The sequence below is a fragment of the Megalops cyprinoides genome, chromosome 5 (genome assembly GCF_013368585.1).
Source record: "Megalops cyprinoides isolate fMegCyp1 chromosome 5, fMegCyp1.pri, whole genome shotgun sequence".
NCBI classification, from domain to species: Eukaryota; Metazoa; Chordata; class Actinopteri; order Elopiformes; family Megalopidae; genus Megalops; species Megalops cyprinoides.
This window is the reverse complement of record NC_050587.1, coordinates 2501608-2527332: the sequence shown is the minus strand read 5'-3', so window position 1 is coordinate 2527332 and position 25725 is coordinate 2501608. Positions and strand designations below refer to the sequence as shown.

The following is a 25725-nucleotide window of genomic DNA, read 5'->3' as shown; positions in this document are numbered from 1 at the left end:
TGCATTTCAATTGCCCCCTGATTTGTTTTCCGCTGGCGCCGGCTCTGTGTATACAGTAAGACTGGGCTTCATATCAGAGCATTTATAATTTAATACCTAATCACTGGCCTGGTGTAAAAGGAGATGGTTATTCAGTAGTAAAATGTGTAGGACAAGGTGAGCATCTGTAGCACATTCTAGGCTGTCATGAGTGTTTCAGTTTTGCTGTTGTGTTGAAAACACATAGCCCTCTGATTGTAGAGTAAATAAGTATGATGGTCTCTTTTATCAGATGAATTCATAGTGGAAAGGCATATTACCTCCCTACAGTAATTGTATAGGGCCATCCACACTGTAGACTTGGCTCCTATGGTTTGGCAGGGTGAGCCTGCCAAATCTGCACCAGATTTCCTGTTTGCTTCAGTCTCATGGAGAGAGCTGTATTATTTTCATCGGTTTGCTGTTCAGACACAGTTATCCAGGCTGCACACATAGCTTAAATTTACTTACACTTCCATTTGTACAGCTGGATGTTCACCTCCTTTGCTCAAGGGTAAAACAGTAGTGCTCAACGTGGTGGGGATTCAAACCCACAATGTTCTGTAAACTCAGTCCTTAATGTTGCCCAGATGTAACCTGATTTGCACCAAGTAGAGTCTTTTATGCCCTGTCCTTAAACCTTTTCTCTTCTACAGGGAACCCTGAAGATCTGCCTTCCTTACAGTCCCACAAAAACACTATCAGTCAAATCCATTTTAAGGCAAGTATGGTTGAGTTGTGAAAATTGTGTGTTTTTTCCAATGGGACTACAATGGAGCTGGGCCTGCACAGTGTGTGAAAACCATAATGTATGTCAGACAAACCCTAGTTCACTTCCCCCCACCACCCATTTTCTCTGGATGTAAACACAGATTACCAGTCCTTCCACTCCTGGGTTCCTCCACTTTTCCCCCATTCTTGTGTGTTAAAGGAGTGGGTTGCAGAATCCCATGTTCCTTTATGTTCCCACATAAAAGCCTGCCTAGCAAGTGTGGTAAGGAACCCCAACCAAGCCAAAGTTTAGAATTTGTGGTGTTTTATGCTTCATTTAGCAATAGGACAGATTCCACCACTCACATGTTTTTGAGTGGTTTGCTACAGAACCCCATGTTCCCTTTTCTGCCCACATGAAAGTGTGCCTTGCAAGTGTGGCCCGAGGAATCCCAACTGAGCTAAAGTTTAGAACTTTCATGATGTTTTATGCTCTGTTTAGCAGCAGGAGGGCTTCTAGTGTGTGCCCTCAGTTGACTATGGAGAATGGCAGATGTTACCCACCTCATGGAATGATCAGGAAACTGGCCTCTGTGATCCAATAGGCCTTAACGTTTTGACCCTGTGTGACTATGGTGAAAATCACCCTGACTTCTCCTTTTCACCCCAGTGCCATGAACATGGACAGATTTGAGAAGGGGCCAAGAGAAATACTCAACCCGGAGATCCAAAAGGTGGGAGCCAGGCGTCACTTCGCCCCTTAATTTATTTGCTTTATGACACAGTAAGGACAGGCGACTCTGCTTGCAGCAGTGTGTTTATTTTCGGTCAGGCAAACACAGTCTAGACATCTGGGGCTCCTTTCAGGGGTGTGCTTTTCAAAAAGCAATAAATGTGTGGATCATTGGCAATGCAGTGTTTATTAATAATAAGTGTGTGTGTGTGTGTGTGTGTTTGTGCTAGAACGCCGATGAGATGTAATTGTGAACCTTCTGATAACAATGTGAAAATGATTTTATTCTTTTGCAGGACCTACTGGTGTTGGAGGAGCAAGAGGTAATATTGAATCATTTTTGGAAATCAATTGAAACCATATTGCTTGCAAAAATACAGCAGATGTGTTCATCTAATATTTGTCTAAAGCCTAACAAAACCGATAAGATAGAGAAGGCACATTGGCTAACTTCCTGAAAAGAGACACAGTTTAGTGGTGGGTTGATTCATATACAGTGCTGCAGAATTACTTGTTTATACATGGGGTAACTTGGTTAAATTAGTTGGATGTGTTTAAAATTCTTGCAACAGGAAATGATAGATTTGAAAGTAAATTATTTAGTGACCTCAATGCAAGTAATTTTTTGGCCTCCTACAATATCCAGCTTGGCATCAGCTGTCCGACCAGCTGGATGGAGCTGTCGAAAAGGAGTAGTGATGCATTGAATGATTTCATAATATTACTGATGGCAACTCACCCAGTAATTGGTGGTGTACCAAAACTCCACCGACTTTATCACATGATATCACAAGATTGTTCTTTATGATGTCATGAGTTTATATATTGTCAGAGATTTAAAACAGTGCAACAGCACAAGCACAGACAAATACTAATAAGAGGAATGACATCATATATCCTTATTTAAGCATCATCACTTTGGCATGCGGACAAATTGCAGCAAATTGGACTGTCATTAGTGACAGCACTCATAATTCTCATAATTTGTGTTACTTCTTTATTTCTTTGTTCAGCATTGCTTGTGTTTAACTCCTTCACTGAGACTATGATTAAGACTGCTTACTAAGCTCTTGCAGACCACATTAGTGAGTTGTTGTTTCAGACCATTGATTGAATTATATCTGGTGTAACAACACATGATTATACATAAAAGATACAGACTACAGGCAGAATAAATGCCAACACGGAGTTATCATTTGTAGATGGAGAAATATTTCACCAAGCGTTTTTTATCATTTAACCAGAAATTCAGAAATTGCTTTCACCCTTCTGTACAGGTGTTCATTTTCACTTCTGTTTAAAGTTCTGTAAATAGATTTAAACTGTCTTTATAGGGGTCTGTAAACTTTAAATTTGGTGTTCTGTATGCCAAAGACGGACAGCTCACAGACGATGAGATGTTTAGCAATGGTGAGTGTCACTATTTATTATCTAATTAAGTGTTGAGAGTAAGTAGTAGCAGTTGTAGTAGTGGTGGTAGTTTTTTAATAGTGGTACCTCTATTGCTGTGGTGTCAGCTGCTGGACAAACGTCATGATGATACTAGGTCATATATCTTTTTAAAAGAAGCCATAAATCATTTTTACTTTTTTACATCAGTGAAAAGACAGGATTTTTTCCCTCTTGCTCAGAAACAGGAAGCGAGAACTTTGACAAGTTTTTAAACCTCTTGGGAGACACCATTTCACTGCAGGGTTGGGCGGGATATAGAGGAGGCCTGGACACGAAAAGTAAGCACCGCACTGTTTTTATCACCTTGGTACTGTGCTCCTTGGTATGGCTGATGTGGTGCTTGCAGACACAAATCCCTGACGTGTTCCTTTCTCTCTGCCCTACAGATGACACTACAGGAATTAACTCCATATACACTGTGTACCAGGGTCATGAGCTTATGTTCCACGTGTCCACCATGTTGCCGTATTCCAAGGAGAACAAGCAGCAGGTGAGTCTGTCATTACCCATGATTCCCCACTGCACAGTGCACAGTGCCCATCCTGTGCACTTGTTGTATGTACGATGAGCGGTTGTATGGAATGGGCCATTCTGGAAGAGCACCACTTATATTGACTTCTAAGACACTGGCTGTTTCAGCATAACTACTGTAATGCTTGTTCGTCAACGAGTGTGCAGAGAGGTATGGTATTCAAAGGATTCACAGAAGGTTTGAGTCTCAGACAGACATCTAACCCCACTGAGAGCTCTCTGTGGGCCACATATCTCCCATGAGCCCCTTTGTCAGAGCTCTCAATCGGATCATCTTCAAGGAGGAGTGCTTGCATGGCTTGGAACTGCACATCATCGCTGGCTTTTGTGGCACACCGCTATAGATGTTGTTGAACGCTTTCCTGCCAAGGTCAGTGTTCTTGAGAGAGAGAGCCCTCTTGAATTCTCCTCTTTTATCACTGCTCATACCGCAGACAGCAAGACACTTCTCACAATGTACCAAGCAGGTGTAGTGTATATTTTAAAAACTGATCAAAATGAGGACAAATTGATTGTTTCCTCTGGGTGAAATATTAACATGAAACGAGCTAAGTGAATTATGTCAGGAAGCAATTTTGAAGGCTGTATCTTTATAATTATATCCATTCTCAAATAGTTTGCAGCTGCTAATAAATACCAGCGTTTTCTTTTCATACTTATCCAGGGGAGCAAGTGTTCACTGCCATCGTAATGGAAAATTAGCCTCTAAGATCATTAAGCATCCTCTATAATTGGATAATGTTTCACATGTTCATACATAAATACATTCACTTTCAAAACTCCAGGGCACACAATGTCTCCACAAGTGTGGCACTGAAGACGACGTTACTCTGATTAACCATTCTCCTTTTGAAGACAAAGATGAGTGTGTCCTATTGAGAATACAAATTCATTATTAACCTGTTTTTTATATAGGTACTCCTTCTTAGGTAAGAATTATTTTTGAGGCACCTGTTTTTTTTTTTTTTTTCATTTTAAGCACATTATTTCACATTAAAGTGAAGGCTTTTGTGTACTTTCTGCCAGCAGGAGGTCATAAAGGTGCTTGGTTGGATTGTGTAGTGCTGTAAGTTTCAGGATTGGTGTAGCTGTAAAATGTGAAGCGCTATTTTTCCAATGTACAAATATATGCATTTAAGCTGCAGGAATTTCTTTGCACCTCTTGGTCATGCATCTGTCCAGGAAATATGAGCTTTATTATGAGATGTATTCTGTAACTGATTATGTCCTAACTGGAAAAACCTGTATTCAAAGAACATAATACAACACCAAAATGAATATGTTTTTAATACATGGTGCATTGGAGGCATGTTTTCATTGGTTTATACTGGGAAATCACCCAGGCAAAGAAACTGAACATCACACGTTTGTGCCATGCCTGTACATGAGGATTTCACACTTACTGTGCACGTAACACCTGTTTTCCTCTGACAGGTCCTGTGTATCATGTCTGTGTTTGCACTTCTGTTTCCACACAGGTGGAGAGGAAAAGACATATTGGAAATGATATTGTTACCATAGTGTTCCAGGAGGGGGATGACGCCTCTCCGTCCTTTAAGCCGTCCATGATTCGATCCCATTTTACGCGTATCCTTATGGGAAATGCCACAGCCCGGGTCTTAGCCGTGACATATGGAGATAACTTGCAGCCAAGGAAATAATAAGCCAGCCTTTGTGCAAGTGTTAATCGGCTCATTTTTAACTAATAACATTTTAAATCCACAGGATTTGTGTTCGTAAGTATTAGTGGTTTTAATACAGTGGCGTGGTAATTAGCCAGGTAGCTAAATCTTGGTTGCTGTCTGTCACTGAATTACATCCAATATCACAGTCATTGTTTTATTTTCCTTAAATAACCCTCAGATATTTTTGCCTTAGTTAGATACAACAGTCAGAACAACAGTTACAGGTACACATGCATTTGGTATTTGTTAGATGGATATGATATTTTATGTGAATTATTTTATGTAGCCTTTTCACCCTGGAGTCATAGCATGTGACTGCTCTGTGACACGGGACAGGCTGAAGATATTCTCAGAGGAGAGTGTACCCCTGTTTGGACCACCCCTCCCCTCCCCACAGTGTTACAGACCACCAAGAATTCAGGGACTTTTTGTTAGTGAAATGTAAGTACTGTCTCAGTACCACGCCACTATCCTTAGTTTAAGTTTGGAAGTTATGAAGCGGGAGCAGCTTTTCCTCAACTTGTTGTAGGAAAGTGTTTTGTTTGTGTGGCTTGTGACATTCGGCCTTCCTGGCACTATGTTTGTAGGTTCGTAATGCAGTGGGCAGAGCTGATGCTGGAACTGGTGGTGTTCTAATCACTAATGGTCTTCTGTGACTGGCTCTGTCCACTTCCTTTTCAGTAATTAATGGAGAGAAGGCCACCCTGGAGACGCCAACGTTTGCTCAGAAACGTCAGCGGACTCTGGATATGCTGATCCGATCTCTGTATCAGGACCTCATGCCCGACCTCCACAAGGTAGATGCAGGACCGGTTTACCCGTGGCCCCTGTTGAGCTGAAGGCCACCTGTGGGATCTTCTAACCTGTTAGACCCACAATGAGTCAGCACATCAATGAACACCACAGCAGCATTATGCAGGAAAATCAATGTAGTTGCATATATCCCAACAGTAAAGTTACTTATGTAGTATTGCTAGAGAGAAAATATAAACCTGAGTATTTGTTGCTTCATACCTTTTTCTTATTGAATATTAGCAGTCTCATTTCAACCCCCCATGTTTCAATCTTTGCTGTGTGATTGGCAGTTGGACACTGCTTATTGCTCTGCCCTGCTCATTGCCACTCACTATGTGCTTCAATGCTGCAGTCTCCCTGCTGTATCTGCCATCTCTCTGCTATTTTCTGCAGTCTCTCTGCAGTCTCTCTCCTGTCTCTCTCCTGTCTCTCTGCAATCTCTCCGCTGTCGCTCCTCCATTTCTCGGCTGTTCATAGGCTGTCTTCCTGTGTGTGTGCTGCTTTTCTGCTGTTTTTCTGTTCTCATTGCAGGGTCTGTCATCTCTGTGGAGTTCCTCTGCCTTTTGTCTTTCATGGTCTGTAGTCTTAATTCTACCTCTTCTGTCTCTATGTCTCTTTGTTGTCTCCCTCTTGTCTTTCTTGTCTCTGGCCTTTGTTGTTTCTGTGCTCTATCCATTCTGTCTCTTTTGTCTCTGCCCTCTCTTTGCAGTCTCTCTCTGTCTTTTATCCTTTATCTCTCAGCTGTTTTTTCCTCTCTCTGCAGTCCCTCTGCTGTCTCTGTGCAGTCTCCCTGCCATATGTCCGCTCTCTCTTTGCGGTCTCTGCTGTCTCTGTGTGGTCTCTCTGCCATCTCTCTGCTCTCTCTGTGCGGGCTCTCTGCTGTGCAGCTGTTTTGCCCTGCTGCTGGGCCTTCGCTGAGGCCTTCTTCTCTTTCCTGATTCCATCTTTAGGTTCCCTTCTCTCCTCAGAACATGCTGAACCGACGCTCCTTTAGTGATGTCCTCCCTGAGTCACCCAAATCGGCACGCAAGAAGGAGGAGGCACGGCAGGCCGAGTTCGTCAGGATAGGGCAGGTAAAGTGTGAGGTGTGAGTGAGACCAGGGCTCAGAACACAGGAGGTAATGTGCCATTCTCTGCAGCTGACCTGAGTTTGAATCTCCACCAGCTTCATCTTTATGGGTGGTGTAACAAATGTGAGTCCTTTACTTATTTACCTCATCCATCTGATGTCTGCATTGCTCCATTTTATCACCCTGTTGTAGGACATATCCACAGTCATACTGTAGTTTGGCACTCAATCAGACTTTTTTCAGTTAAAGAATCATTAGAAGTGTCAACACTTCCTGTCATTTCCTAGGCACTGAAACTGAAGACCATCGTACGAGGCGATGCCCCTACCAGCCTGGTCACCACAGGATTGTGTAGAAAGGAGGTGTGTGAACCTTACTTTTATTGACCACGGGGAGAGTAGGCCTCTCTTGTAGCTACAATCGGTTATTGTTTTAGTTGCCACATGAGTGAGGAGCCACAGTCTCATGAAAGTCACTCATGAAAGTCAGTGACAAAATGTTAGATCCATTGTTGAGATTTACTGTACACTGTCAAATTTGCATTTCATAGTTTGGTTCATGTACTTAGTTCGTGGGTGCCTTGGGTTCATGGGTGCAGAGGTGATTTTAGGAGCATATTACTTAAGGTTTTGTAAACTACTCGCTGTCAACAAAGCTTTACAATACATCAAAAAACAAACAGCAAAGGCATCTTCTAGCAACCAAAGTATGCAATTTGTCATTCTAAAAATTGTGACTGCCATGAAATCATAAAGAATCTTGGCTGACATCCACATTTTCCATTGCACTGTGACGCATCTGCTGCAGGGCTGATAGCTAGAAAGATGATGCCATCAGAGATTTCTTGCCCACTGCTCAGGTGACCCTGGTGTTAACACTCTGTGAGGAGTCAGATTATCGAAACACTTTAATATAATATAATATAATATAATATAATATAATATTATATAATATAATATGTGTCCACAGTAAACACATTTATAGAATACAATACATATTGTATTGTATTCTGAAAATGACAAAAATAAGCAAAACAACAAGAACAGACAACTTAAATGGCATGTTAAACCAGGTGCACAAAAGCACTTATGCACAGCATGGATTTAGCTGTAATACTGACATTGTACGCACTGTCATTGACGCTGACACTGTATGTCACTGACATTGTATTCACTTTTGTATACACATTGTATACACTTCAAAAACCCCACCAAGTGGCACTCGACATTAAAGGGCACCACAACACAATGCAGTCACTGTTTATCCTGTGGATTTTCCACAGAACCTGAGTGAGTGGAGTCTGAGTAGTGCGGGAGGCCACACCCCCTCTCTGTGTCATTCTTCAATGAGGAATGTCCAAACCAGATCCAGGTCTAAGCCATGAAACTGTGGTGGCCGTGATGAAAACCAGGCCAATGTTCTCCATGTCTCCCCCTGTGTAGTTCAGCCTCTGTGTGGCTATGCTGAATTTAACCCAATATGTGTTTTCCTCATAGCCCTGGGAGTCCCAGTCCTTCTGCAGCAGCTTTCCGTATGAGATAGTGTGCGGTGACTCCTGGGGCCAGTCCTTGCTAATTGCAACGGAAGCTGCCGGAGTGATGCTGCTGGATGGTAATTGGAGATTGGTTATTACCCTGATTTCTGTCATTACTGTATCATCATTTTTACAAACATATTTGTCTGAGACCAATAAACAGCACAGTGATGCTTGCTTTGCTTTGTTTCAGGTCCGGATCCAGCTCTTTCAAATGCTGGTGAGCATATTCCTTTTCACTTATTTTGTATGCATTTCTAATAAGATGATTGCAGTCACTAATTACATCACACTTACTGTAGAAAAAGAGCAAAAGCAGGTTGTTTCTGCGTACTGGTGGTGGTGTACTGTGCAGTAGACTACAGCTGTCCCAGTATAGTGCCAGTATAACATGTAACTTGCTCTTGGTCTCTCTCATCACTACATTCCTGTCACATTTCCCATTATGAAACTCATTTTTATTCAGGCCTCAAAACGCTTGCTTTAATGCACTAACAGTGCTGTTGGATGTGATGAACTCCCCAGAACAATGAAGTGGCACAGGATTCATCTGTGCACATCAGTAGCCAGCGCACATGGTATTACTGATGCCAGTTTCAAAGCCAGCACAAATTTGTGCCCTTAAATTGCACCCACACTTGTGACGGTGTGTAATATCTCCTCTAATAACCTGGCTCCTCTGTTCCTCTGAAGGACTCTTCAGTTTGATGCCTCATTTGTTGGGGGAATGCAGTATGTTTCATGTTGAAGTAACGCACTACACTACTTTTTTGACACTTTTTCTTTTTTTCTTTGATTTTTTATGTTTCAGCATATGGAGATTTTCAAATGTGTACATTCAGTAATATGTAGAGACATATCTAATTATCAATTTCAGATTTGACTATTTGTGTACAAATATACAATATCAGGTTTTGTTTTGTTTTCAACTGTTGAAATGAAAGCTAATATAAATCAATGAATGAAAATTGCTGTCATGGATAACCACATTCTCATGTCACTGTTCATATTTCTAAAACCATACACTATGCGATGCCATTGTTTATGCACTTAAAATGTGTATATGCCTAAAATTAAACCAAAACATTATGATGGATTGAAAAAGATGTAACACATTAGCCTGGAGGATGTGAAATGTAACATACATTACAGTAATAAGCTCACAATAAACCTCCATCTGGTACCAATTAATGAAGAGCACAGTCCCAGGAGAGGCAGCACAAAATTGTTATCTGAAGAGCTTTTATTAAGTTGCAGATACTGGTTAGGGAGAACTCCTCTAGGACTGTTCCTCTCTCATTCACTGTGTGTGTTCCCTGGCAGATACACCGTCAGTCCCTGTGCAGGTGTTCGATAAGACCATTGTGGTGAAACAGATGCATGTTCTTGAACCTCAGGATCTCCTAATCACCAGGGCTGACAAAGGTGAGGAACACTCTCTCCCCCTCTGCATTTCAGGGAAGAGCAAATGCAGTCATTCGCTCTTGTGTAAAACTGATCTGGAGTCAGGTGATGGCCAGCCTGAGTGGGTGAGCACCTTTGACCAGGGTGGGCAGAGAGTGGGACAGGTGCATCTGTTAATCTGTGACACATCACAATACAGTCATGCGCCGCTTAACGTCCATTCGGACAACGTCTGTTCGCATATACGTCCATAGTCCCATAAGGTTATAATAAAGTTTAAAAATCCCGATCGCAGAATGGAACTTAGCGGACATAACCGGACGTAGTGAAGGCAACGTTTCCCATGTGCAACACATGTATCTCATGTCTCATGGAAATAAAGCGATTGCGCTGCCAGGCATATAATGGTACAGTGTATTAATGCGTATTATGTTTAGTATTTTACAGTATTAACCAACTTATCCCATATATTACAGTGTACTTTACCAGATACATTAGCTGAAATACAGTACGGTACTGTATGTTTACAGTATCTTGGCTACAGTAGCCTGCTCCATATAGGTTTGCTAAGTATATAGTATGGTGTTCGCACAATGTCCAAATCACATAATGTCCTATTTCACAGAATGTATCGTGGACGTTAAGCGGTGCATGACTGTACTTAAATGTCATGTGTAAGCATGTATAGCAGTGGATGATTAGCATCATATATTTTAATACAAAAGAAATATATAGAATCTCATACAGAGAACAAATACAAATCCCAGCTGAGTGTTGAATTTTCGGGCAATAGCTGAAAGTCAGTTTGCTTTCTTGGAAGGGTTTCTTTCAAGGGCGTCGGGAAGATTCAGGTCATATAAGTGTCCATTACTGTCAGATAGAAGGATCGGTGTGCAAAAGGCATGGAGAATGTACCCCTGCTTCAGAGGGCTTTTAACAAATTTTGAACTATGCATGATCAAAAGAGTGTTCAATGATGGTTACTCCCAGTTTCTGCTCCAGTAACATAGCTCCTGAAACAGGCTGGTTTTCTCAGTGTTGGGTGCCATTTTAATGTTACAGGTCCTCAATCTCGTTCCCACATGAAATCTGATCAGATAATTAAACCAGGAGTCCAGGAAGGCTTTAATATTTTAGGCTGAATTCGCAGGCAGCTACCCATCTTACCAAGAGGACATGATCTTTTTCCTGCCCTCCCCCCACTCTTTGGGGATTGTGCTCACAGTCCACCCGGTTTCTTCCTGATTGAACCTCTGTGGTGTATAACGAGCCGCCCCCCGTGTGTGACAGCCAGACTCTGTGATGAGTGGAGGGTTTGAGGCATAGACAGTCTGCCCACTGCTGAAGTGTCTAATTGCTGCTGTGCCATGAAGTGGCAGACACCCCTCGGGGATCAGGGCATTCTGCCATGGCGGGGCTGGAACCATCCGAGTCACGTGACACACCCATTACCCCCAGACACATACACTCACACACACACACCAGCAGACAGCCACGTATAAACCAAAATGTCAGCTCCATTCTGAGAATGGGATCATTTGGCTATAATGCTCATTGAAAAATATCATCACGGGTCTGTTTTTTATTTGCATTCCCCTTCATGCAACCCAGTTTTGCCAATTCCACACGAGGTAGTCTCATTGTGATAATCCCTGCACTCACGCTGGAGTTCTGGAGTGAGAAAAAAGTAGCCCTCTGATACTGTCCCAGGCAGCCAGTGGCTATTTTTCGCACTGTGAGCTGTGCAGTGCTCTGCAGAGAAAGCGTGTGAGGATGGGAAGGCAGATGCTGGTCCAGTCGTGTTGCCAAAGTGGCTCGCAGTGTGCTTGAGAACAATGAGATGAGGAAGCCCAAGCTGACCCATCCACCGATGTACCTGTCACATAGAAGCCAATTTGTTCTGCCACTGTGGGATCCCAGTCATTGTCGGCAAATCATACGGCCGGTTTGGGATCCCTGCCATGGGGCTCAGCCTTCACCTTGTGAGCTGAGCTGCTGATGACCCCTTTAATGACTGTCTAATGATTCATAGCAGCTCTTTATGTAATGTGGCTCTTTGTATACTCCCACATTCCTGTAACAGCCTCTTGTACTGAAGACCTGCATCCTTTGGCACAGAGGACTATATGTTCTTACCAAAGAATGTTTGCCTGTTGGGACCTGAATGTTGTAGTGTGTATCCCAGTTAAATTCAAATGGTTTATCTCACTGTGTATAATTAAATTTGTCTCATGACAGAGCATGAATATAGAAACAACTTTATTGTGCTTGAACATACTAGCACAGGGCACAGATGGCCTTACATATATACATTGGCATGTTTTGGTGCCCTGCTCCTTGGAGTCTTGCATTCAGTTGCAGTTAGCTGCCATGTTTCCATTCTCTCCCCTTTTCTCACATAGTAAAGAGAGGAATACTACCAGGTCCTCCAATCTGGACACAAGAATCAGAGCATGTCCACCAGGAGGCTTTTAGTGCTCTGGAAGGTAAATGTTATGGAGATAGGCCAGTGGTAATTGGGCTCTCCACAGCCCTCTCGGAGATTGGCGGAGCAGATAATTGCTTACAGTGGAGATGACTTGATTACAAAGCCCTGTCAGACCGATCTGTAAAAAGCCGTTATTGTCATCAAAGCACCTTTCAAATCTTGACACACCAAACCAGGCCCCTCAAGGCTACTGCACTTCCTCGAAGCAACCCAGTCATTACCAGCAGCAAACACACACACACACATCCACACACACACATACACATGAACACACACACACATTAAAGTTCCACACAGTGCCGTCCAAGGCTTTGTCACTTCATTCTTTGAATGCGAGTCCACTGCTGTGTGTTTCCTTGTGGTTCCGACTCCCCACTCACAATGAAGAGAGACGGCAGAATAAAGAAAGGCAGTGCTCCTGCAGGGAAGTTCATTTCAGGGAGCTTTACCTCGCCCCGGCACCTCATCGATCTCTTCCCAGACCGTGGGAGTAGCCGGGGCCTGCAGGACTCAGGTGACCTATGGAAATGGGCTTCCCGCAGAGACAGGGGGAAGAGAGGCAGAGTGCACCTCCCTCACTGCCCTGCCTGGCTGGCAGGCCGCCCACTGACGCCCCGGTCTGCAGGAATCTTCCTCTTCTCAGCCTCTGTCACACTCACGCCTGGGCGAGCTGCCCAATCGCTCCAAGAGCCTCACGTAACGCTAACTGAAACACCTCTGCGTGTCAGACGCTCGCAGGGTACAGAGGAGCTTCTTAGCAGCTTCGTCAGGAGGGAATGCAATGCCATCATTTTATCAAATTATTTTCTAAATAGGAACATGTCCAGAAATGCCCTCTGATAATCACACATTATAAAACTTGTCAATTCTTGCTACCTTCATAAAATAACATAATGTTTTATATTTATGGTGGAAAGTATTGCAAAATTACAGTGCAGACATTTTCTGCAATATATGTCTAAGATTCATAGTATCATTGTAGCAGTAATAGGGATATTTTCTTAGATGCCATACATATTTGCATAAGACTTATGTCAGTTCATCTGTGTCATTAGGTGCGCCTTCAGCATGCTCATGTCCCTCTCGTACAGTGTGTCGGAAACACTATGGAAGAAAACTGTGGGAAAAATGGAAATTGATAAATCAATTAACATTTACATTTACATTTATTTATTTAGCAGACGCTTTTATCCAAAGGGACTTACAAAAGTGCATACAGTAAGTATAGCGACAGTACGGGGACAGGATGTGTACAATTCCACAATGAGACAGTTCTCAGCTGAGAGCAAGGTCTGTCTGAGGACACAGTACTATCAGATTTGTACAACTACAGCGTATAGGGCAACTAATACGATACACCTTCAAACAGCAAACTTCAACAACTTCAAACGGCGCAATGAGTGTCAGGGTAAAGGCGGCAACAAGAAACAATTTAAAAAGCACAGCAATTTACAACAGCACTGATTGGGGGGCAGCAATTGTGTGCTGGGTCAGTCCAGGTAGAGTCTGAAGAGGTGCGTCTTCAAGCCCCGTCTGAAGGAATGGGGTGACTTAACTTTAACTTAACTTAACTTTAATTAAGTAACTTAACTTTTATTTTTTTGCCACACAGTAATAGCATGGTAATAAAGGTTTCTTAATAGAGTGTCTTTCTGTCAGCCAGCAGCATTATATCCATTGAGCATCTGTGTAAAGGTAGATGCCTTGTAACTGACTGGTCAGGGAGTGCTGCTCTGTTGTGCTGATTTCTTCTCTCACAGTGATATTTTTTTGCAGGGAAAGATGCACGTCTCTATGTCTACCGACTGAGTGCGCTCAAGAGGGGCTTAGAGGAGAGGCAATTAATCCGTAGCAAGTGCGACAGCCGAGAAAACAAGCTGGAAAAAACAAAAGGTAAGAGGGGCCATTTTTTCTCCTGTCTGTTTACCAGTTTTCTGCCCTACCTTATTTTAAAGACATTCGAATGTGTGTCTGAGTGGCATGACAGTGATTTGTGTCTTAAAAACAGCAACCTAGTACTGTGGTATAATGAAGTTAAAAACAGTAGAAAAAAGAGTGAGCTTGAAATTATTTTCTTTGATTACATTGCACCCAGAGCTTTTGTTACATGAGGTCTGTCATAGTGGTCACTCACCTCTTGTCAGTCCTAAGTTTGTGCATTTTTCATCTTCCAGCTATCTGGTACAAATGAGCTCCAGTTGTCCCTGCATTATGTTTTAAATTAGGAAGTCTCCCTCCATGGTCTCTTGACAGCAGACTGCACTGAACCCCTACCTGCTTAAACAGTGAGATTGATTTCACAGCTGCATCCCCCCCTACACCCCCCCCCCCCCCACCCGGTCCTCAGGGCACCTGAACTGGCAGGGTTCCAGACAACCTGCCAGCTCGTCAGTGCCTGAGAGGAACAGGCCAAGACCACAGCATCGATCTGTTTGAGTTTCACAGCGTCAAAGATTGGCCTCTCCCATCCCCCCGCCCTGCTGCTCACACCCCCTGCCCTGCCCCGCCCCGCCTGGCTCAGGCTTGCCTCTCCTGGTCCAGTCCGCAGTTCCGGCTCTATCCCCTCAGGCCCACCACTGGCAATCAGCCTTGCATTCTCTCTCTGGCTGGGCCAGCTCAGACCTTGATCCTCCAGGCTTATTAATTCTGTTCTCCCCCACAACCCCAGACCACTCCCTCTCTCAGTAAACCCAGCTTTGCGTTCCTCCACCTCCCTGAGCTCGCTCCATGACTGACCAATGTCCTGCTATATATTCCATGTGCCACCAGACTCTTGATATAAAATTGGTTTGGTATTCAACCTCAGCTGGAGACTCTCCAGAGGCTTCTGCCACTGATATTTTATATTATGAACAGATATTCAGCCTCTTACTTCCTTTCTTCTTCACAGTAAGAGGTTCTGAGGTCACGGAAGGCCCAGATGAGTTCTGCATTTCTACGCTAGCCACGGATGCTCTGTTTTAGGCCACACCCCTTCAGGGACGTTCAGAAAGAGCCATCAAATAAGAACCCTTATAGTTTCAACAATGAGACAAAACTTTCAACGGGTAGCCTATAGAGCTGAATATCTTGTCCATACGTAAAATATCTGTGGCTCTTCTCTGCTTTCCCACTTGAACCTCGCTCTCTCTGAGACATCTCAGCCCTGTATTGCCTCACAGCAGAGTCTTTGTGCGGGTTCACGGATGTCAGCATTGATGATAAACTACATTCAACAGCACCAGACTGGGGTGAGCCGGCTGTCTGATAAGGCCCCGGGGATATCTGATAGGAGTGAGCGTTTGTGGCAGAGGGGGGAGCGAGGGAGTTAAACTTGGGGAGAGGAATGAAAGAGAGGGAATAAATCCTGCTGTAGAATACTGCCCCGCATGAGACCGAAAGGCTGGGCACAGGCAGGTGATTTAGGGAGGAGAGGCTGTAAAAAAAGAGGATGAATGAAGTAAAAGAAGCGGAGAGGGAGAGAGAGGCAGGGAGATCTTTCATGTCTGCGAAAGCTTGTAAACATTGCAGAATGCTAACAGACTTTTCAGAGATTCCCTCGCCATTCTCCTGCTGCAAGTGCTTTCGGCTGGTGGAAATCGCCCTAAAGCCGGACTGCCGCATCTTCAAATTGCTGTTGTTTGTACGAAAATCAGGAACCCCTTGATCTCACAGCTGGAGCACATAGCAGCAAGCACAGTGTCGCACAGTGAAGCGCATTTAAAAGAAATGTGTTAAATTTGACAGGCGTCTATGTCACACCAAAGGAATCTGTGCCATACTCACTCTCCGTTTCTCTCTCTCCCTCCCTCATTCTCTTTTTCTCTCTGTCTCTCAAATTAAAATTTAATTGCTTTATTGGGATGAAATACAATCTGTAGTCATGGCCACAGCATGTGACACAAATAAATATATACAGATCAAATACTGAATAAGGCAGTTATACTTATTGATAATCAAAATATTCTATGTTCTGTAATAATACAGTGGGCTGGGTCTGTTTAGTCTTTTATATTATGTTAGTGCTATGGTTTCAAATTTCAAAATTCAATTCAAATGAGCTTTATTAGCATGACAGAGTTTCTGTGTTGAAAAAGCTACTCACCCTCTTAGGTCACATGTGTCATTCTCTCTCTCTCTCTGTCTTCTTCCCTATCTCCATCTACTTCTCTCTAAAATTCAGATTCAAATTGAAATTCAAACAAGCTTTATGGGCATGATTGCACAGATGCACTGCTAGAAGTACTGCCAAACAAATTTTCATTCATATGACAAAATTATAATAGATGACTATTAACCTCCTAAAAAACTAAAACATGAAAAGTAATGGTTGTAAATATATAAATAAATAAAATAACACATTGTATTTAAATTACATTTATATTTAAATATGCTATATACGTAACTCTTTCTCCCCCCTTTGCATCACCCCATCTCTCTCTCCCCCTCCCCCTCACTCATCCTATCCCTCTCTCTCTCTCTTTCCCTCTCTTTTGCCTGCCCTCTCTCCCCTCTCTTGCTCCCTCTCTCTCTCCCTCTCTCGCTCTCTCATTCTGTGTCTCTCCCCCTCTCTCCCTCCCTCTCTTTCTCTCCCCTCTCTCCCTCCCTCTCTCTGTCTCTCTCTTCCCCTGTGTCTCTTTCCCTCTCCTTTTCTCTCCACAGGTTGCCATTTGTATTCCATCAACACTCACCACGGTGTGGAGCTGCGCATTGTGGCGGCCATTCGCAACAAGCTCCTCCTCATCACCAGGAGGCAGCCTCGGCCTGACTGCCAGAGTGCTGTCGCCATGGTGACCGTGCCCCCCGAATCACCCGTGGAGGAGTTCCAGTACATAAGGGTAAACATGAACACCAGCTCGCCCTCTACCTCCCAGACCCCCACCACCTCCACCTTTTGACCCCCCTGCCCCATTTCCCCAGGATCGCCCCTCTGCATTTTAGCCTGACTGCCCGACCCTGATCCTGAATGAACAGGGGCATGTTGCTCCATACAGCGGGGCATTCAAGCATTAAGGCCAATTACATTGACCTGAGTATTGAAAACAGCAGTCTGGTGGGAAGGAGACCATCCAGCAAAACCTGTCCTCAATACAAGAGCAGATTCTGTCCAAGGCAGAGCAGACACAGACCTGAATAACTGCTGTGACACACCCAATCCTCTGCACTGCATGAGTGCATGTACAGCATGTCGCAATCCCATCATGCACTACTCTGTCTCATGATCCTTCCTGCAGGAGATCTGTTTGTGTGACCCTCCTGTTGTCATGGCGCTGGTGGATGGTCCCACTGGAGAAAATGACAACATGATTTGTGTGGCCTACAAGCACCAGTTTGACCTCATCAATGAGAGCACCGGAGAGGCCTACAGACTGCATCATGTGGATGCCAATAGGGTGAGTGTGCCAAATGGTATCCACACTACTGCCACTGGGCATGTGCAAGGCCCGCCATGGCACCAGGGTGACACAATACTCATCTAGGTCCTCAGAGGCAAAATACAGCTCATAACTAGAAATGAAAGTTTGAAATGAAATGACATTCAATAAGTTGGCTTGAGCCTAGCATGGTAGTAGGTGGTCATTACATGCTTGCTAGAGAGTCTGTATCTATGGCCACTGTAGCAGATCCATTATGATGTCAGCTGCACCTGTTAGAATGCTGAGATACACAAAGCATAAGCAGCTCATTCCCACACTAGCTGAAAGTATTGTTATAGAATAAGAAGGAGAAGAAAAAAAAATAAGATCAGGAAGTTGGCTTTTTCAATCCAACTTAATGAGAGGGCATTAAACTTGGACTACCTGGTGTCCTGTGTCAAGGGATCACTGGTTGAAATTATGGAGCACCCATGACCACCAGGGAAATATCGTATGAATACTTGTTCATTTATGATGGGATACGACCTGTGAGCAAGATTCCTTCCTGGTAACAGGATGTTGCTGTATTCACTGTACCATTTTCTACAGGTCAACTTTGTGGCAGCCATAGATGTGTACGAAGATGGGGAGGCTGGCATTTTGTTGTGTTACAACTGTGAGTACCAATGCTCCTTGTCTCTCGTCATCTCTGTTTTTTACCCTTTAACCAAAAGGCCTCTGCTCTGCCCCTCAGATGTACACTTAGCCTTCTCTTAAGTGAGGGTTTTAGATGCAGTACAATATACATGTCAAAGAACAATTGAACAGGGGGGACCTTTCTGAATCAGCTGGTGGGTAACTGAAAGCCACGATGTGTGGCTCAATGTCCTGAAAGAGTCCTTCCTCATCGGAGGCTGATTAGAGAATGATGTTCATTTTCTGATAAGCAGGGGGCTGGGGCCCGTGTGTGAGTGAGCTGTGTGGTGTCTGTTATCTGCTCCAGCGGTTGGGGTCTATCACAGAAAGGCCAGAGGCTGTTTTACATCACAATACTGTGTGGGTATTAATAGCACAGTCTAAATCTGCAGGGTCTGCACAGAATACAGTATCCGTGTATTGATGACAAGCAGCATGACTGTAAGATGGAGAGCACACTGGCTGGAATTTCACTTGGATTTTAACTTTTTGATAAATTAGGGGTCGCTTAGCAGAAACACACATTCGCACACACTCACATTCACTGGTCTTGTAATTTATACTAGTTCACAAGGGCAGCAGTTCCTCCTGGGACCAAGAACAGCAAAACAAAACTCACTGTCAATTTAATTTTGGTATAAATCAGAGCATATCTCAGAACAAAATGTACATGTTTGGACATCTTATAGGATTTTACCAGGCTATCAGTGGGCTAAACATGGTTCTGTAAGTAAGTGAGTAAGCGTCAGGATGAGTGAAATAGTCTGAGCTCAGATATCAGTAACCTAATACCACAATACTTTGACATACTGTTGAATTCCTGACACACTTTTTATGTGGTCAAATGTGGACACTTTTCTTTGAAAAAAGTCATTTTGCCCAAATGCATGCCCAATCACAGACATCTGCTACTACAAGAAGGTGTGTCCATTCAATGGAGCCACGCCCATGATCCAGTCCAGTGCCTCAGACTTTCATTTCAGCTGGAACCAGATGCCCAATGCTATCGGTATGTAACCATGGTAATGGAACCTGTCCCAGTCGCCATTTGCTATGGTACCATGGGATTGCAGGACACTTTGTACAGGAAATTAGTTTTTTCTGTTATTATACTAGTTGTATTACTAGTAATTTTACCAGTAATATTGGTTGTAAGACTGGTGGGATTTGAGCCCAGAGCCCTGTTGTGAATTCCCAACCCCTGTTCATGGCATAGATTGAACTGAGCATCTTTAGATTACTGACAGGAGTTAGCCATGAATAAACACACGTTAAATCATACCTTTAATTGTTTCCATAAAAAGTTAATGGGGGGCACAACATATTAAAATGTGACAAGATCATATTTCATTTTATAGAACAACCAATGGCACTCTGTATTGATAATATTTATTAATAAATATAATAATAATTACCTTAATGTCAACTCAAATTACACAAAGCCCTTGTGTAATTAACTATTGTAAATAAGAAAACTGTCACAGAACAACTTGAGGGGACAAATTTGTGAGTGAGTAATACAACAAAAGGTTATTACTTTCTTACCTGGATTTCTCCCTTTGAATAAACAAGCAGTAAATTAGGTGAAACTCTCACCCAATCTTTTTGAATAATGTGCTAAGAGTACCCAGGCGTTGTTTGTGAATCATGTTATGGGCTGATATATACATATATGGCTTGAAACATCTTTATTGTGTTTGTGTTTCCTAGTGTGCGCCTTCCCCTACATCCTGGCCTTCACCACGGACTCCATTGAGATTCGGCTGGTAGTGAATGGAAACCTGGTGTACACTGCAGTCGTGCCAGAGTTGCAGCTGACAGCATCCAGGGTAAGTGAGCCTGCAGGATGAACAGACTCCAGTACATCTCTCTTTACTGCAGACTCTAGCATGTCTCTCTTTTCTGCAGACTCCAGAATGTCTCTCTTTACTGCAGAACTGACAGACTCCAGTATGTCTCTCTTTACTTCAGAACAGACAGAGTCCAGTATGTCTGTCTTTACTGCAGGACAGACTCCAGCATGTCTCTCTTTTCTGCAGACTCCAGCATGTCTCTCTTTACTGCAGAACAGACAGACTCCAGTATGTCTCTCTTTACTACAGGATAGATAATCCCCAGCATGTTTCAGAACTGCTTGTACAAGACAGGGGACATGAGGGACTTTAATATGGATTAATGCACTTAAATTTGTTTAATAATTTATTAAGCGGGCAGACTCCCTTGGAGTGCTTATGATTTTACACCTTATACATATGCTGTAATTATGATTGGATATTATACCAGTGAATCTTACTGAAGTACAAAAGCTATAAATAGTAATGTCTACCTCACACTTCCTCTCAATATGTTATAGTACTCGGTGTAAATGTCATACTTTACAGAACACCAGTTTGCTTGTTTATGTGAAAACATATCAGTTGGAGCTCTGCTATATTCGATAAAATCATAGTCAATGGAAGGGTATGTTTAAGTAAACCTGTATTTTTCTTGATTTGCAAGTGATTCTGTGCATTCTGGTCGTTTCCCTCCCTCTGTCCTCTTACAGTCCGACATATACTTTGTGTCCTCCGCGCCAGTCAATGCGGCATCCACCAGCAGCTCCAGGGACACCAGCTCTCACAGCTCCCCGCAGACACCCACTGCTTACGAGATGCCCATCTTCCCTTCGCCCCTGGGAGATGGTAAGACCCGTCCCTTATCAGCCAGACGGGAAGAAACCTCAGAGGACGTATGCAGTGGGTGGTGGTGTGGCGTAATGTTCCTGAGCTCATGCTGTAACCCTTAGGGCACCGGTTTGAATCCCAGACAGAACCCTGCCTTTGTACCCCATTCAAGAAAGGCACTAAATCCATGATGCTCTGATACATATCCAGATATATAAATTCATAAAAATGTCAAATCTGAGTTATGTGAGTCACACTGGATAAGGGCATTTGTTAATGAAATAACACCAAATAAATAATTTATTGCTCACACCAGACTCCTCTGCCAGGCAGCCCTGTAGTTAGTTGTGAGAATGCATTGCTGGAAAGGTGGGGTCACTGGGAGAGGGAGAGAGAGACAGAGAGCAGCAACAGTGGCAGGCAGGTCATTAGCACAGAAAACCTGGCACCCTGTGACAGGAAAGTAAATGAGCTCATCAGAGTTCCAGAGGATCTAGAGGAAGAATAGGAACATAACCACAGCTTAGTGACGTAGAGGGAGAGAGGGATAAGACGGGGGGCCGAGGGAGGGGGGGAGAGAAGGAGGGAGAAAACACATTGTTAAAGATGGGGCCCACTGTGCAAACCTGATCATTAAAAGAGGATACTTGTTCCACAGCCTCAGGGTAAATCCCAGCTTCAGACAGAGGAGCTGAGCAGATATCCAGTAGAGCGGTCACATGTCACTTCTGTGCCAATTTCTGTATTGATTGCTTCAGAGGTTGCTTCTTTTGCAAAGACTGGAAAGCATGAGGAGATTTTGCAGTGCAGTGATGACTAGAGATTGAAAAACAATGCATTTGTTCTGTTCTAAGCTAGTAATGACCAGAAGCCACACACATGGACCACTTGTATGCAGAAATTCAGTCCTAAGCCATTCTCATTCACACTCATCCTCAAAGTCTATGGTGAGGCAACATGCAGAGTTCTGCCAGGATTGTACTCTCATGTGTATAAATGCTGATGATAAATGCAAGGACATTCTATCCTCTAAGGCACTGATTTTCAATCCTGCTCCTGGGCCACCCCTGCTCCGCACATTTTCCATCTTTCCTTGCTCTACCTACCTGACTGAACTCATCAGTGGCATTTTTGATTAGCTGACCACACCTGATTTAATCAAGCAGCAAGGATAGATAGAAGATATGTAGGACGGGGGGGGCTCCAGGAGTAGGATTGAGAAACACTGCTCTAAGGCAGCTGTGTTGAAAGGTGAGACATGACATCACTTGCAGAAATTTCATGATTAGCTAACTATAAATTTTTTGATGTAGCTGCCTTTTTCAAAGGCTAAGCACTATCAATGTGTAATTGAATCATATACGAGAATCACAACTTTGGTAAATAACCACCATCTGCAGTTAAGTCTGCTCTTACTTATTTTAACCTTCCTTTCATGTATATTCCTTGTTCGAGTAGTCTAGTTTCATGATGATCTTCCTTTGCATTCAAAAGTGTAGTGCATGATAGAAAGCATCTGTATCCCTTAGAATGTATTCATCATGAAAATCAAAGACATTAAGGTCCATTAATGACTATGATTGAATTACACAAACAGCCATTTTAAATGAAAATTTCAGAATAACAGTAGGAATTTGCAAATTTATCAGCCAAAACTGGCATAGCAGGTGTCTAACTTAATGATAGTAGTGATGATGGTACTGATTGTATTCACAATAGATATGATAAGAAATTAAGTAATGATGATGATGATAGTAATCTGGGCCCAAGTGTCTTTTGTATTTTCATATTACAGCATATTTGGCATACTTTAAGTATACAATTGTGTAGTTGTGTTATAGCATAAGGTTTATCCATACAGCGCTGGAATCTCTTTTGAGCAAAGAAGAGGAAGTCACATTGATTGCCATTTTGACAGAGACACACAAGACTGTCCCACAGTGGACACTGGTATCCTGAAATGGTTACCCTGCTCTCTATCAGAAGGCACAGAGGCACTCCTTATTAGCTGTCAGAATGGAAGCATACGACCCTGTAATTGAACTCTCCTTGAGTCATTAAGAGCCAGCTGCTTGCTGATGACAGGTTTCCTATGACTTGGGATTGAGCCGGGAGGAGGACGGGACAGTTTTGTCAAAAACAAACATGGCCATCTGGAGAATGTGTGGGGCAGAGGTTTGCTGTGGATTTCTGCTGATGTTACTGTTTGGAGCGTAGAGCCAAGTTATAAAACCAGTACAACAAGTACAACAAGACAACAGGACAACAGAAGAGGAGAAGCACACAACAGAGCTAGCTAGCAAAGAGACTGTGGGGTACATGCATAAAACTTGCACATACCTTGCAGTATAAATAATAATATGTGATCAATCACCTTAGTAAGGAGCAATTTGTAAATATAATCCCTAGTTTTACTGCAGACCAAAGGATGCGGGCCCAGTCCAAGAGATTAGCATTAGCAGTGAATGCTACATTTGTTTGGGTGAGCGTAAGATGAAAAGTTATTTGCATTGAGACTGAAGGTGAAAAAAGGGGTCTGACTGGTTGGATGGATAGAATTGCCAATGCAAGTCAGTTGAGCTGTTTGGGGAAACAAAAGCAAAAAACAAAAAAAGCAGTAACTCACAGAGATGCTGGGAATAAAAACAAACTCATGTGAAATGTTGCATCGCACAGCCCATCCCTGAATTCTGGCTAAATGGGATTTTCCATTCTGAGCACAAACCATATCAATTTGCCGCCTCTGAAATCAATACAGGGCAGTGTATCAGAGAATGGATTAGAATGTGAAAGAACCCTGAATTATGTCTATGATCCAGTGTGCTGCATTCGATGCTGCTCCCCCACCCCTCCATACACAGTGACTCATAAACAGGGGACTCTCGTGTGTGTCACTGAGGTCACTTTAGGATGAAGGTTGTACTCTGACCTTGGTCATTTATGGTGTGAATTGTTAATCCACTTTACAGGGACATGTATTAGTGCTGCACATAAATATCATTTTGCAGAGCCAAGCCAGTGGAGGAGGGTTTATGCTTTTCCTTTACTGGACTGGCTTATTACCCTCAGTCTTATTTCAAGAGAGCAGCTGTAAAACTAGCAAAGAGTGGTTGGTAATATCAATAAGCATTGTGCACCTTATTGAAGCAAAACACATCCTCTTGAAGCTGAAGCTGACTTCAAGGAGGCCATTATGAGTTTTCCTCTGGATTAATTTTGTCTTGCTTTGTTTCTATAGATTGTGTGGCTGTTCAGTGATTTCTTGTTTCAACAGCACACGCTTATGACCAGATATTTCAAACACCATTTAGAGAAGTACAGTATAAAACATCTCATGTCTCAAGAGGGAATCTGGTTATTGATGTTGTAAAGTCTCACAGCATTAGCCAAGAACAGACACAGCAGAATGGAGAAGTGATTTTGACTATTGAATCACATCTATAGATAGGATCAGCGGTGTGAACGACATTTTTGGTGTTAATGGGGACATTAATTTAAACAAAACACTTAAAAAAACACAAATTTAAACAAGAAACATTTTATCTGTGTAAGTCAGAACACAGAAAATAACCCATATACAGTATGACACCTTGTAGAAAAGTAGTTGGTAAGGGTTGAATTGAATAATATTGAATAATGCATTGCTACTCCATTGTATTTCCAAAAGATAAGGTATTGCATGACAAATGAGAGAAGGGGGTGGGTTTTGTGACATAATGGTCAAATCCCAGGTGAGACCATGCAGTTATAATTGTTCATTTCTACTGTACAGATCCATCTGTATTCATGGATTGCAGCACATGTAAGAGAATGGAAGAATATGGAAGCATATGTAAGAATCTGTAACTGGTCCTTCATGAGGGACCTCCCCCTCCAGCGGTGCTCTTTGTAAGGGGGGGGGCATGTGTTGAATGTGCTTAATGTTTCTTATACACACTATTTTGTTTGTGTTGTGTTCTCTTCCAAATGTCAGATTCTATTAGGATCCCCTATGGCACCAAGCTTTCCCTGTACATGTCAAAAGAAGCTGAAGGTATTTGCGGAGCGTTTTCGCAGCTGACACGCTCACATGCACGCTGTTGGGGAGAGTTTATTGTGTTCGTCTGAGAGCAGCATGTTAAGTGAACACTCAGTGCCACCCGGCCCCTCTGTCACCGTGCGCTTTGCAATGCATGACAGACACTGTCAGATAAGCGTGCGGCAAAGACGTGGCAGGGACGGGTGCAGCATGAGTTACAGACCGCACTGTTGCCATGGATACTTTTGTCACAGCCCCCCCCCCCCCCCCCCCCCCCCCAACATCCCCACCCCCGCCCCCTCTAGTCCAAACCTGCGGTCCAAACAGAGGTCACCCTAGCCTGCTGGGGGGCACTGACAAAACTGGCATCCTCTCCCTCTAACTGCCTGTAGATGTCATTTGTGCTCTATGGGGATTTTTTTTGTCCATTTGCATCACTAATGTTGTTAATATTGTGAATATGTAAGAATGTGATACTGGGTGCAAAAATTAAATAAAGAAATAACACGTGAATAAAAATAGATGTCAAAACAAGTAAATGAAATAGAAATGACTGTGAGTTTTGACAGAGGACTCCTTGGAGAATGGTGT

At 43.1% G+C, this 25725-nt stretch overlaps 1 protein-coding gene across 1 annotated transcript in view; it reads left to right on the top strand.

Moving 5' to 3' along the window:
- Positions 1–25725, top strand: part of garnl3 (GTPase activating Rap/RanGAP domain like 3) — a 101587-nt gene that overhangs the window by 69994 nt on the left and 5868 nt on the right. The window contains 24 exon segments of the mRNA XM_036528515.1: positions 675–739; positions 1400–1463; positions 1759–1785; positions 2797–2872; positions 3094–3192; positions 3301–3404; positions 4924–5032; positions 5309–5354; positions 5467–5526; positions 5528–5571; positions 5812–5927; positions 6876–6998; positions 7283–7357; positions 8492–8606; positions 8723–8749; positions 9853–9954; positions 14198–14314; positions 17063–17238; positions 17635–17793; positions 18367–18433; positions 19355–19462; positions 20164–20282; positions 20999–21134; positions 25090–25149. Of these exon segments, the coding sequence (XP_036384408.1) occupies positions 675–739; positions 1400–1463; positions 1759–1785; positions 2797–2872; positions 3094–3192; positions 3301–3404; positions 4924–5032; positions 5309–5354; positions 5467–5526; positions 5528–5571; positions 5812–5927; positions 6876–6998; positions 7283–7357; positions 8492–8606; positions 8723–8749; positions 9853–9954; positions 14198–14314; positions 17063–17238; positions 17635–17793; positions 18367–18433; positions 19355–19462; positions 20164–20282; positions 20999–21134; positions 25090–25149 (2194 nt within the window).